The sequence below is a fragment of the Crocuta crocuta genome, unplaced genomic scaffold (genome assembly GCF_008692635.1).
Source record: "Crocuta crocuta isolate KB4526 unplaced genomic scaffold, BGI_CrCroc_1.0 scaffold30, whole genome shotgun sequence".
Classification (NCBI taxonomy): domain Eukaryota; kingdom Metazoa; phylum Chordata; class Mammalia; order Carnivora; family Hyaenidae; genus Crocuta; species Crocuta crocuta.
The window spans coordinates 11,198,790-11,212,623 of NW_027528345.1; the positions used below are offsets into that span (position 1 = coordinate 11,198,790).

A 13,834-nucleotide genomic window follows, 5' to 3' on the forward strand; every position below is an offset into this window, starting at 1 on the left:
CACCCAGTCTCCAAGACTGCGGCCGCCGACACACACGGCAGTCTCCTAGGCCGCGGACCATCGGCGCACCGCCCTCCCCCCACCCCGACCCCGTGCAGCGCCTGCGCACCCCACCTCATCTCTTAGGCCGCGGCCCCACTGAGCACCCCAACCCCGTCCGGTCTCCTAGGCCACGGACCACCTGCCCACCGGTCTCCTCGGCCGCGGCCCACGGCCCAGGCAGGCAGGACATGCCTGCCGCCATCTTGTGCACCGGGAGTTCCAAAATGGGGCTGGGGCTCCTGAGCGCCACGCTGCTGTTTGTGGGCTGCGCTCTCCGGTCCACAGGATACTCCTCCCTCTCCGAAAGGCCTGGGCGCGGCCCCTGGTGGGAGAAGGCGGCTGCACCGGGGTGGCCGGGGGTCCCACGAGCGAGGCGGAGGGCACACCAGGCCCTGGAGGAGGGAGCGGCAGACCGAGAGGGCAGTATCCGTTCATTCTTTTTGGACAGTGCCCCGTGCATTTTCCCCACTTCTGTAGTGTTTGGATTTGGGTCCCTCCCTTTCTGCTGTTCCAACAGCCTTTAAAATGTACAGACCTAAGCAGTCCAGGCATGACGGGGTAGTAGTCGTCGTAGCAAAAAGGCCATACGCTTATGTAGCGCATCTGTGTACGCTCCTCAAAACATTAAGGTTTGCCATTCCCACCTTAATGATTAATAATTTAGTGGATTCAGAGTTGAAAGGGCCCGTAGGTGACCTTTTCATACTACCCTTGAGAAAAATTAACCTAACAAGTTAAATGGTAAGTATTATAATCTGTAGCCCGTGATTTACCAGTCCCAGGCTCTTTCATTGCCATTTTGCACAAGGAACAATGTGATACCTGGTCAAAGAACCCTGTCTCAGTTTTATATTTTTGAGGAATAGGGTTTTAAAATTAATGAATCGTGTCGATTTAATGCCTATTTGTAAGTGATCGATTAAGGCATGTTTGTCTTAACTCTCCTTTAAGATTTTTTTTTTTCCAAAAGATGGGCATGACTTAGGGGTCCAGCTTGCTGTATCCATCTTTTAAATAGGAATTTAAAAGTTTAATGTGTTAAGATTAGGAAGTAATGCATATTATTAGATGTTCAGTCCAAATAATATATGATTTTTATTTTTAGAATGTGGAACAGCACCACTTGCAGATGCCTTGAAAGGGTCTCGCATTATAGGGGGCACAGAAGCTCAAATTGGCGCATGGCCATGGCTAGTCAGCCTGCAGATCCAATCTGGCAACATCCTTGCTCATGTATGTGGGGGAAGCTTAGTGAAAAGTAAGTGGGTCCTCACAGCTGCCCACTGCACTAAGGACATTAGGTATGTATTCAAAACACAATTCCTATTTTTAAAAATTCTCTTAGGGAATATTTTAAACTATGTTTTTTTAAAAAATATATTATTTTGGGAGGAGAGAGAGGTGGGGAGGGGCAGAGAGAGAGGGAGACAGAATCCAAAGCAGGCTACAAGCTCAGAGCTGTCAGCACAGAGCCCAGCACCTGGCTTGAACCGTGAGTGTGAGATCATGCCCTGAGCGGAAGTCTGATGCTCAACCGACTGAGCCACCCAGGCGCCCCCTCTTAGGGAATATTTTAAAATAACAGAGGACCATTTGATTTCAGCCATGTTCAGTTAAGCTGTGTGTTTACAAATAGCCATGATGCTTTATGCTTAGCACACTGAATATTTGTTGATGTGAATCCTATAAACCAGAGGTCAACACACTTTCTGCCAAGGTAGTAAAAGTTTTAAGGACTCTGTCACAGCTACTCAACTCTGTCGCTATAGAACCAAAGTAGCCATAGACAATACAACTGAGTAAGTGTGCTGTGATCCGATAAATATTTATGAACACTGAAGTTTCACAAAATACTATTGGGGGAGGGTCCCAACTATCTAGAAGTATAAAAGACATTCTTTGTTCACGGGCTATGCAAAAATAGGAAACGGGTCAGATTTGGACTATGGGTTGGAATTTGTCAGACTTTGCCTTAAATACTGACAATTTTCTTTTAGGTTTTACAATTATATTGTAACCATGTGTTTGTCTTTCTCATGATTGGATCAGGAGTTTTTTGTTGTTGTTGTTGTTTTTAACCAAGAGCTACATGTTTTATTTTGTATTCTTCGGACTAATATAGGTCTTGGCCTACTTTAGAGAAGACATAATAAATGTTTATTGATTCTATGGTTGATGTCAGTCTTAGAGAAATAGGATTTACCACAGTTAGAATAGAACTTCATGACCCTCATAACCATTTAATATGAAGCTCTAAGAAAAATCTTCTGGGAAATGATGGTACCTGTCATACAGTCTCCCTTTAGTCTTTAATTTATAAGAGAAATTATTCTCCAAGAGAGAAGAATGAAAAGTCTTTAAGAGGAACTAATAAATTCAAAATTCGGTTGAGGGCAACTGGCCTGATGGGGTACATAAGGTTTTAGTCTGTATACTAATTTTTAAAAAGTAACCTCTCTGCCCACTGTGGGGCTTGAACTCATGACCCTGAGAACAACTAAGCCAGCCAAGCGCCCCTGTCTACTCAATTTTTGAAACATGCATTTCAGTTCCATAAATTGGCCTTTTGAGGAACAGAGGCAGAAAAATAGTAAGGTACTAAGGTATAAGCCAAGGGTGGAGATCTAGAAAAAAAGCTTCACAGTTAGAATCAATTCTGTACTTTCAAAGGCGAGTGCTTTACAACTGTTTTTAACATGCTACCTTTAAAAACTGCTTTTCAACAGCATTTAGACCTTGAATCAAGGGAGGAAAAACCTGCTTGGTATGGTTCAAAGATTCTTGGAAAAGCTTTTCTTGCCTGCCGACTTCTAACATTGTTCTTTTTACTGGTCTAGTCCTTTGACACAGTAGGAAGAATAGTGAGTTTAGACTGAGGACACCTGTAGCCTAGTCTTCTGGTGCAGAGGCTTTAAGAAAGTTTCCAAAACCTACCAGATATATGACCTTGGTCAAATAATATAGCTTTGTTGTATTGTCATAGAATCTTAGAGTTCAAAGAGGCATTTTAAAGGTCTGGTTCAATCCTCTGTCCTGTATCTGAATCCTTCTTACAATATTGAAGTAAGGGGCTGTTGAGTCTGAAATAATTATTGCTGAAAAAATAACAGGCATTTTTTTCTTACTTAATTTTACTACTGTTTACAACCATCCTTTGCTGTAGGAAGACCCTGAGGCTTAAGCGTTAAGGACCTTGCTCACGGCTAGAGCAACAAAATGAGGGATCAAATCCAGATTTGTCAGAATGAAAACCCACACATGTAACCATAACTACATACCATATGGCTCTCTCCTCGAAACATCTCTTATGATGATGGACTGCTACCTTGGGAAGAATCTCATTTCTTTTTTTGGCCAGCTCTAATTCTTAGACACCTTATGTTAAAATAAGGGTCTTGGTTTTTTATCTGCTTTCTGAAGCCAGATATACTGAACCCAGTTAGTTCCTCTTCCAATGATTTGAAGATAGTGTTCATATTCCACCTAACATATCTCAAGACTAAATCTCATTGATGGTTTTACTTCTGCACTCAACATTTACTGGATATAGGTTATATGCTAGGGGCTGGGCTGGGGGCTGGGGGTGCAGACGTCACTGAGGCGTGGTCTCTGTTTTTCAGAGCGCCCTCCTGTCAGAGGACTGACTTTGCCACTTTTTATTCCACTTCCTCCTTATTTACCTTGCACCATCAATTATCCCTTATTCCTCCTTAAAACAACCATTGATAAAAGACTTGCTCTGAGATTACGTACTGTCTAAGGATATTAAATATAATTCTGTGTTTAAAAAATAATCCCTCCCAGTAACCCTCTGAGATAGCTATTATTATTTCTGTTTTACAGGTAAGGAATCCAGAGAGCAGGGAGATTTGGTAACTGGCTCGAGCTCACACTGCTGTTAAGTAGCAGCCCCCTGATTTCAAGCCAGTTCTCAGACCTGTGCCGTTTCATTATGCCTCAGGGTTTCTTTAGTATTTTTCAACCTCTCTCTGGTTTCTTCCCTGTAGTGCTCACACATGTGTGGGTCACTCCACCGTTATGTAAAAACCTAAGCAACCTACCAAGGAACCCAACCTGTTTCTGTTCTTCCCGTCACTGTTAGACTCCCTGAGTGACCCCGTTTTGCTTCCTCTGCATTGACGCATAAAATCCCAATTGCAGTCTGAGTTCTGTGGCCAAATACACTATTCAGGATCGCCCTCCATGCCAAATCTAACGACCTCTTCTTAGTCCCCATCCTATTTGAGTTTTTAAAAAGTTTATTTATTTTTGAGAGAGAGGGAGAGTGTGTGCAAGCAGGGGAGGGGCATAGAGAGGGAGAGAGTCTCAAGCAGGCTCTGCACTGTCAGCACAGAGTCTGACATGGGCCTCAAACTCATGAACTGTGAGATCGTGACCTGAGCCCAAACCAAGAGTTGGACGCTTAACTGACTGAGCCACCCAGGCGCCCCTCCTATTTGATCTTCATAACTTGTGGCAAAGTTGACCGCCGCTCTCCTTGAAACGATTTTTTTTTTTAATATTTTTATTTATTTCTAGGAGAGAGAGAGAGAGAGAGACAGCGTGAGCAGGGGAGGGTCAGAGAGAGAGGGAGTCACAGACTCCTGAAACGATTTCTAAGTCACCGTCTTTTTCCTCCTTTTTCTTGACAAGTCTTTGTCACCGTCTAAAGGGCAATATTTCTAGAGTTCCACTTGTTATCCTTTTGTCTTATCATCTGTACTCTTTGCTAGAATGTCTCATCTACTTGCTTCAGCAGTCGCCATGTACTGGACACTTCCAAGTCTCCCCAGGTGAGCCACATTTCCAGCTCCCTATTACACATTTCTACTGGATTGCCGTCCTCACAAGTTCGAAAATGAATTTAAAAAATCTTTCCTCGGGGCGCCTGGGTGGCTCAGTCGGTTGAGTGTCCGACTTTGGCTCAGGTCATGATCTCACGGTTCGTGGGTTCAAGCCCTGCATCGGGCTCTGTGCTGACATCTAGCTCAGAGCCTGGAGCCTGCTTTGGATTCTGTATCTTCCTCTCTCTCTGACCCTCCCCTGCTCACGCTGTCTCTCTCTCTCTCTCCCTCAGAAATAAGTAAAACACATTTAAAAAATTTAAAAAAAAAACTTTCCTCTACAACCCTGTGCCTTCTCTATTCTTTCAGATAACACCATCACTAACAGCTCCATTACCCAGAGTTAGCTCTCTCTGCATAATATCTCTTCAATTTGTTTCTTGTCTTCCAATACTCCACACTGATTAGAAATCGATTCAGAATATCCGTCTCCATATGCCTAGCTCATCACTGACACTACTTAACACTTACACTACTACTATAATAACTATCCTAATGCGTGTGAAGTATATCTCACTGTGGCTGTTGTTTTAGTTTTTTCTCAGTGCAAGAGCAGGGGAGGGGGGCAGGGGTAAAAGATAAGAGAGAGAGAGAGAGAGAGAGGGAGGGAGGGAGAGGAGGAGGAAGGGAGGAAGGGAGAATCCCAAGCAGGCTCCACATCCAGTATGCAGCCCAACTTGGGGCTCAATCTCACAATCCTGAGATCATGACCTGAGCTAAAGTCAAGAGTCAGATACTTAACTGACTGAGCCACCCAGGCGCCCCTCACTATGACTTTGATTTACATTTTCTTGAATGAGAAGTGATCACTCTCAAGTGATGTTGACCACCTTTCCGTGTACTTATTACCCATGTGTAGATCTTCGCTGAAGAAACATCTATTCAAATCCTTTGCCCATTTTTTAATTGGGATTTTTGCTGAGCTGTAGGAAGTTTTTTTTTATATTCTTGATATTAATCCCTTATCAAAGATATAATTTGTAAATATTGTCTCTCATTCTGTGGCTTGTCTTTTCACTCTATTGATAATGTCCTTTGATGCACAAAAGTTTTTAATTCTGAAGATGTCCAACTGATTAAGTTTTGGTTACCTGTGTTTTACGTGTCATCTCCAAGAAATCACTGCCAAATCCAATAACATGAAAGTTTTCTCCTGTGTGTTAAGAGTTTTTTGTTTTACTTTTATATGTAGGCCTTTATTTTGGGTTAATTTTTGCATGTGATGTGAGATAAGTGTCCAACTTCATTCTTTTGCATGTACAATATAATTTTGCCAGCAAAATTTGTTGAAAAAACCTGTCCTTTCCCCCACTGAATTGTCTTGATACTTTTGTTGAAAAGCAGTTGAGCCCATATGCAAAGGTGTATTTCTGGGCTTTCTATTCTTTTCATTTGGTGTGTGTGTATCTGCCCACACTACACTATTTTGTCTTGTTTTGTTGTTTTTAAATTTTTTTTTTTAATGTTTTATTTATTTCTAGGAAAGGGAGAGAGAGACAGCATGAGCAGGGGAGGGTCAGAGAGAGAGGGAGTCACAGACTGAAACAGGCTCCAGGCTCCGAGCTGGCAGGCAGCACAGAGCCCGACGCGGGGCTCGAACCCACGAACCGCGAGATCATGACCTGAGCGAAAGTCGGACGCTTAACCGACTAAGCCACCCAGGCGCCCCCGCACTACACTATTTTGACTACTGTAGCTTTGCAGTAGTTTTGAAGTCTGGAAATTGGAGTCCTCCAACTGGAGTCTTCTTTTTCAAGATTATTTTGGCTACTTGGGGATCCCTTGACATTCTGTAGGGCTTTAGGATGGGCTTTTCTATTTCTTCAAAAAAATCATTGGGATTTTTATAGGGATTGCATTGAATCTATAGATTTCTTTGGGTAGTTATTGTCATCTTAACAATATTAAGTCTTCCAATCCGTGGACACAGGTTCTCTTTCTATTTATTCATCTCTTCTTTAATTTCAGCAATGTTTTACAGTGTTCAGTGTATACAGCCTGGGTTTTTTTTCTTTTTTTTTTTACTATTATTCTTTGAGAGCAAGGAAAAGCAGGGGGAAGTAAAGGGGGGGGAAGGGAGAGAGAGAAAAAGAGAGAGTGAATGAATCTCAAGCAGACTCCATGCTCAGTACAGAGCCTGATGTGGGACTCAATTCTATGACCCTGAGATCATGACCTGAGTCAAAATCAAGAGTTGGATGCTCAACCAACTGAACCGCCTAAGCGCCCCCTACAGCCTGTTTTGTAATCTTATGGTCTGAATATAATTTGAAGTAAGGAATATAAATTGAGTAAGTTTGGAAAAGAAAAGAAAGATCATTATTTCAGAGTAGCTTAAAGCAATGATTTCTTTTTACACAAAATACAACTTGGGCTTCAAAATTTTTTGGTAAACTTTCTAGAGGTTACTTAAGATAGCTAAATATCTTCTATTTCCTTGGGAGAAATTCTAGGAAGTAGAATTGCAGAATAAAATACAATGCAACCTTTTATAGGCTATTGATACCGCTGGCAAAGTACCCATCTGTTTATACTTTCCACATGAATAAGAGGTCCTTTGTTTTTGTGACTTTTGTTTATCCTCAGCATTATACACACACACACACACACACACACACACACACACATGCACTTTGCCAATTTGAGATAAAAGGAATTTCACCATTTGTAAACAAAAGTTTACAAAGTAAAAGGCCCTCCTTCCCAGTCCAATTCCAGATGTAACAACTATTAAATGCTTAGGGTTTTAATTGTTGATTTTGACCTACAGAAGATTTTTTGGGTTGGTTTTTTACTTGTTCTTTTTTTTTTAAGATTCTCAAAATCCATAAGTACATCCTGTTTTATATATTTAGTATCATGCTTGATCAAGTCCTTTTTCCTATCAATGCTATGTATTCATCTACATTTTCTTTCTCATTTTTTATACTTCTCATGCTAATTTAATATCCAAATGTTTCATTCTAAAATTGCAAAACTTTACAAAAGTAGAAGGGATATTTTAGTGAATTCCATATACCTAGCAACCAGCTTCAAGCTATCAATTCATACCTGATCTTATTTCATCTTTATCCTCACCAACTCCTCCCCCTTAAATTATCTGGAAGCAAATCTCACACATACCACTTTCTATATCTCTAAAAGAAATGAAGACGCTATTTAAAAGATTTCTGCATTGAAAAAATATTTTTGCATTTAAATATTTAATCCATTTTGAGTTTATTTTAATGTTTTTCAGAGGTTTAATTTTATTTCACTTTTCAAACTAGTTAGTTTAGCTAGGTGTCCCAGTACCATTTATCGAATAATTCATTCTTTTGTCCACTGGTTAAGAAGTGCTACCTTAATCATATATTAAAGTCTCATGTCCTTAAATCTGTTTTTTGGAGCCTCTGTCCCATTGATCTTTTTTCCTTCCCTACATCATGATATTTTGGCTTTTATTTGATGTGACTTGACGTACATGAAAGTAAGATTCAATTCTTCTGATCAACCCGAGAAAAACAAAAACTAGTGGGAGATTAAGAATACTTACTTAATAAACATGTTTATAGGGTGCCTGGGTGGTTCAGTTGGTTAAGCATCTGACTGCGGCTCAGGTCATGATCTCACCACCCGTGAGTTCAAGCCCCGCTTCAGACTCTGTGCTGACAGCTCAGAGCCTGGAGCCTGCTTCGGATTCTGTGTCTCCCTCTCTCTCTGCCCCTCCCCTGCTTATGCTGTCTCTCTCTGCCTCAAAAATAAACAAAGATTGAAAAAAATAAACATGTTTATAACAACATTTATTCTCTTTCAGAGATCCTTTAATGTGGAGAGCTGTGATCGGAACTAATAACATACATGGAGGTCACCCATACTCCAAAAGGATAAAAGTTAAAGCAATCATTATCCATCCAGACTTCAATTTGGAAACTTACGTAAACGATATTGCGCTTTTTCATTTAAAAAAAGCTGTGAAGTATAACGACTATATTCAGCCTATTTGTCTACCTTTTGATGTTTTCCAAAAACTGGACCAAAACACAAAGTGTTTTATAAGCGGCTGGGGAAGAACAAAAGAAGGAGGTAATTATAGTCTGAATTTTATTTATGTATTTTTTCCTGATTATTAGAGAGGGTGAATCCTTCTATAGATTTATCTCTTTATATCATGAGCTTGAGCAATTAGTCTTTATAAGCCATTGAAAAGGAAATGGGGTTTTTTTTCTTGAATTTTTTTCTTCCTTGTGGGAAAGAGGAAATTATCTTCCAAAGCAGAAATAGAGACTTTCTCTGCTTATACCGGCCGTAAGAGAATGGCTTATCTTAATAAGCTCCTGGCTGTAAGGGATCAAATTTAGGGTCCTTTTAATTTAATGTCCTGTTTAGTATCAAACAGGTGGATTGCCATACAGTTTCTTTAGTGCACAAACAGACACTAATTATTGGTTGATTGAACTATTGAGAAGAACAAATAAGTGTAGAAACTAGTCTCTGCCTTTGGGGTTAACAATAGCTACTATTTGAGAGCATTTACCATGTTTTAGACCTTTTTTTCTAAATGTAGCATTTTCTTTTATCTTACCTTCAAAATATTCCTATTAGGAAGTTAATATTATTTCCATTTAACAGACCAGGAACTGTGGCTCCTAGAGGTTGAGAAGCTAGGACACAAATCCAGGTCTTCCTTATTGTAAAGCCTGAGTATCTAAGTATTACACTAAGTACAAATTGCTCTTGAGGGAATCAAAATCTAGTTAGCAATATGTGAGATCAAGTGTTGAAACTCTTTTTCTATTCACCAAAGAAACTAGCCATTTAAATATGTATAGATCAGGGCCCCTGGGTGGCTCAGTCTGTTAAGTGTTTGACTTTGGCTCAAGTAATGAGTTTGAGCCCCACATTGGGCTCTGTGCTGACAGCTCAGAGCCTGGAGCCTGCTTCAGATTCAGTGTCTCTCTCTCTGCTCCTTCCTGCTTGTGCTCTCTCTCTCTCTCTCTCAAAAAGAAACAAACATTAAAAAAAATTTTACTAAATAAATATGTGTAGACTAGATAGAATACCAGATAAATGTATGAAAGATCTGTGAATTATTTTTCTTTTTTTCCTCTGTGAATACTGTTTAAACAAGATAAAGAAATAAAGGCTTTAGAACCACAGACCTAAGACTAAATCTCAGCCCTGCAGTGCACTAGTTGAGTGACCTTGGGCAAGTTATTGACTCTTGACCAACAGTTAGAACCATGATAGCAGCAGATTCCATTTATTCAGGTCTAGGTACTTAATGCATTTCTCATTAATGCCCCCAATAACACCATGAAGAATACTATGACATGGATAAACCGAGGTTTGAAGAGGTTAAGTAAGTTGCCCAAAATTATACAGCTAAGTGAAGAGTAAAAATTCAATCCTTGTTGGTCAGCTTCAAAACTCATGTGTTTCTACTACATTATATCATCTTTCACAATGTCATATGTTTTTATGATCTGGGAGATGAGAGCAATTATACCTATGAGAGGAGCACCTGGGTGGCTCAGCTGGTTAAGCATCCAACTTCGGCTCAGGTCATGATCTGGCAGTTCGTGAGTTTGAATCCTGTGTGGGGCTCTGTGCTGACAGCTCAGAGCCTTGAGCCTGTTTTAGATTCTGGGTCTCCCTCTCTCTCTGCCCTTCCCCCACTCACACTCTGTCTCTCTTATAAATAAACATTAAAAAAAATAATAATACTGGGGCGTCTGGGTGGCTTAGTCGGTTAAGTGTCCGACTTTCGCTTAGGTCATGATCTCGCGGTTCGTGGGTTCGAGCCCCACGTCGGGCTCTGTGCTGACTGCCAGCTCAGAGCCTGGAGCCTGTTTCAGAGTCTGTGATTCCCTCTCTCTCTGACCCTCCCCTGCTCACGCTGTCTCTCTCCTAGAAATAAATAAAACATTAAAAAAAATTTTTAAAAAAAATAATACTATGATAGAGCTGTTTTGAGGATTAAGTTGGCTCTCCAGCAACATGGTAAAGTACATGCACACACCAACATTCCCATTGAAAGCTATTAAGAGAGAAAATACATAGGTCAAGGACTGAGTGTGAAGATGGGAACTTAGGTACCTAAAGTACTGAAGTTGGCTTTTACGTTGAGGGTATTTGCTAGTGACATTGAATATGTGCTTAAGGAGCACCTGAGTGGCTCAGTTGGTTAAGTGTCCAACTCTTGATCTTGGCTCAAGTTATGATCAAATACACACCTAATGCAATACTAGAAAGAACAAATGAAGAGAATAGAAGAGAGGCAATATTCAATGGATCGGAGTTGAAATTTTTCTGTAACCGATGGAAGACATGAATCCAGACATTCATGAACCAAAACAAAATGTTATTCCTTTTCATGCACTAATGAAATTATAGAACAAAAAACAAAGAGGAAATCTGAATATAGCCAGAGACAAAAATAAAATCCTTACAAAATAATTACAGATTGATTTCAGAAAACTTCTCAATAGCAATACTGACAATTGAAATACAATCAATTGTATTTCACAATTATCATGGTGAAAGTACCGAGAGAAAATAATTATGCACCTACAACTGTGTATCCAACAAAGCTATCATTCGAGAATAAGAGTGGACTAAAACTGAATTTACCACCAATAATCTTTCACCAAAGGAAATAAAAAATGTATCAGAAAGAAAGAAAATGATTCTAAAGGGGAGATATATAATGCAGAAGTGAGCAAATATATATATATATATATATATGTATATATAAAGATAAATAAATATTGTATATAACAGTGATTCTCAACTGGGGGCAATTTTGTCTTAAGGGGATGTTTGGTAATATTTGGAAAAAAAACTTGTGTTACTACTAGGAAGGATTTAAGTATGCTATTGGCATCTTACTGGGTAGAAGCCAGGAATGCTGCTAATCATCCTTCAAAGCATAGGATAGTCTTGTCACCCTCCACAACAAAAAATTATCTGGCCTAAAATGTCAGTAGTGCCAAGATTGGGAAACTTTGGAATACAATAAAAATAATGCATAATTCACGGAATTAAAAACAAGATATTTAAATATTTGGGGGAAAGTCTGTATTTCAGAATGGATGATCAGAGTTAAAGTGGTCTCAGGTCCATGTATTATTCAGAAGTCTCAAGATACTGATTAACATTAGACTTAAGCATGAATGGTCAAATTTCAATAATACCAACAGAAGATATAACATGTAAACTTGTAGCAAGAAACAAATGGAATAAGAAAATAAAGACAAAATCTTAATAAATCAGGAAAGAAATAAGCATAAGAAAAGTGAGAAAAATAGAAAATATAAAAGAAGACAATAGAAACAAGCCCAAATATATCCATAATCACAATAAATGTTAATGGACCAAACGACTAGTTAAAAGACAGATAATCAGATTAGGGAGTAGGAACCCAGCTTACCTAACGGGATAAGTAAAACAATAGTAAAGAAATATATCAAGTAAATTCAAATTAAAAGAAAGCTAGTATCACTATGCAAATTGTAAACAAAATAAACTTTAAGACAAAAGAATATTAGGGATAAAGATGGTCATTTTTATTCAGAAAAGGTTTAACTCACCAAGAAGATAGAACAATTCTAGATTTCTGAGCCTAACAGGACCCAGATAATATTAAGGTAAAGTAGAAGTGTAAAGCAAACATTATAACTTCTCTGTGATGGCAGGGAATTTTAATACACTCTATTTTAATTATTAACATATCAAACAGATGAAAACTTAGTAAAGATTTGGAATATTTGAACGACATAATTAGCAAGCTTGATCAAATAGCCCTCAAAAACTTAGAGAATTTTATCTTTTCAAGAATAGGTAGAATCTTTATAAAAATTGGCCACCTTCTGTGGGTTCAAGCCCTGCATCAGGCTTTATGCTGATAGCTCAGAGCCTGGAGCTTGCTTTGGATTCTGTGTCTCCTTCTCTCTCTGTCCTTCCCTGCTCACACTCTGTCTCCCTCTCTCTCAAAAAGAAACATTTTTAAAAAATAATAATAAATTGACCACTTGCCCATAAAGCAAATCTCAAAGTTCAAAGGATAAGTAATATACAAACTATGAACTGTGATTATGATTAATTTAGATTTAGATTAATTTTGGCTGTGATGGCATGGGGAGGTTGGCAGATCTTCTCCCCTACCCCCAAAATATAAACTGGACAAAACTGCCAACAGCAACCATTTCAGGGTCTTGGAAATCAACCAGAGTACACAACAAATTGAGGAAGGTTTGTTCATCATAAACAGCTATACATTTGGGTGAAAGAGGAATTTGCAGCTTTCTTGTCTGTGGTTGCTCCCAACTCCCCTCTCAGATCAATCAGTGCAGTAGTTTCACAGTAGTAGTTCTGAAGAACAGAATCTTGTTGCCAGAGGAGGTGAACTCTATCTGGAACAGCAGATGAAAATCCAGGCTAACAGCACTCTCAATAAAAGTAATGGACGCAGCAAGAGACAAACGGGGAAAACCCACCACTCTGCTGGCCTGGGATTATAGTCCTAGATATGGCCAGCAGTAGAACAGTCAGAAATTTGACAGAAAAATCCTGAAAGTGAGAGAGCTATAGAATATCTCAATAAACTCTCCAAACGTGCTTGGCTGATTGCGAAACCATACATGTGTCAGGAAAATCTGAGAGGACTCACAATAAAGAGAAAGTCAAAGTAGATTTCGCTTTGACTGGACTTTGAATGCATTCCCCAACCCGTACACAGATTTATTCACCAGCAGCCCAAATCACTGACTGACCCCTAACCCAAGCAGATACACGGCAAGCCCTATGAAGGTAGGCTAATGGTAAATATCAGAATTAAAATGCAGAGCAGAAACATCAACAGTCACAACAGACAGAGGCTATAATTTAAGTCCAGACAAGTTACTTTCAAAACGACAACAACAATCTTTTTTTTTTTTTTTTTTTTTTTTTTCTTTTAAAACATTTTT

The 13,834-nt window shown here is 39.4% G+C and overlaps 1 protein-coding gene across 1 annotated transcript in view; it reads left to right on the forward strand.

Moving 5' to 3' along the window:
• The window catches only part of TMPRSS12 (transmembrane serine protease 12), a 23,190-nt gene that overhangs the window by 299 nt on the left and 9,057 nt on the right, over positions 1–13,834 (forward strand). The window contains exons 2-4 of the mRNA XM_077753674.1: positions 8–465; positions 1,148–1,343; positions 8,683–8,951. Coding sequence (XP_077609800.1) covers positions 8–465; positions 1,148–1,343; positions 8,683–8,951 — 923 coding nt within the window. The remainder of the gene's footprint in view (positions 1–7; positions 466–1,147; positions 1,344–8,682; positions 8,952–13,834) is intronic.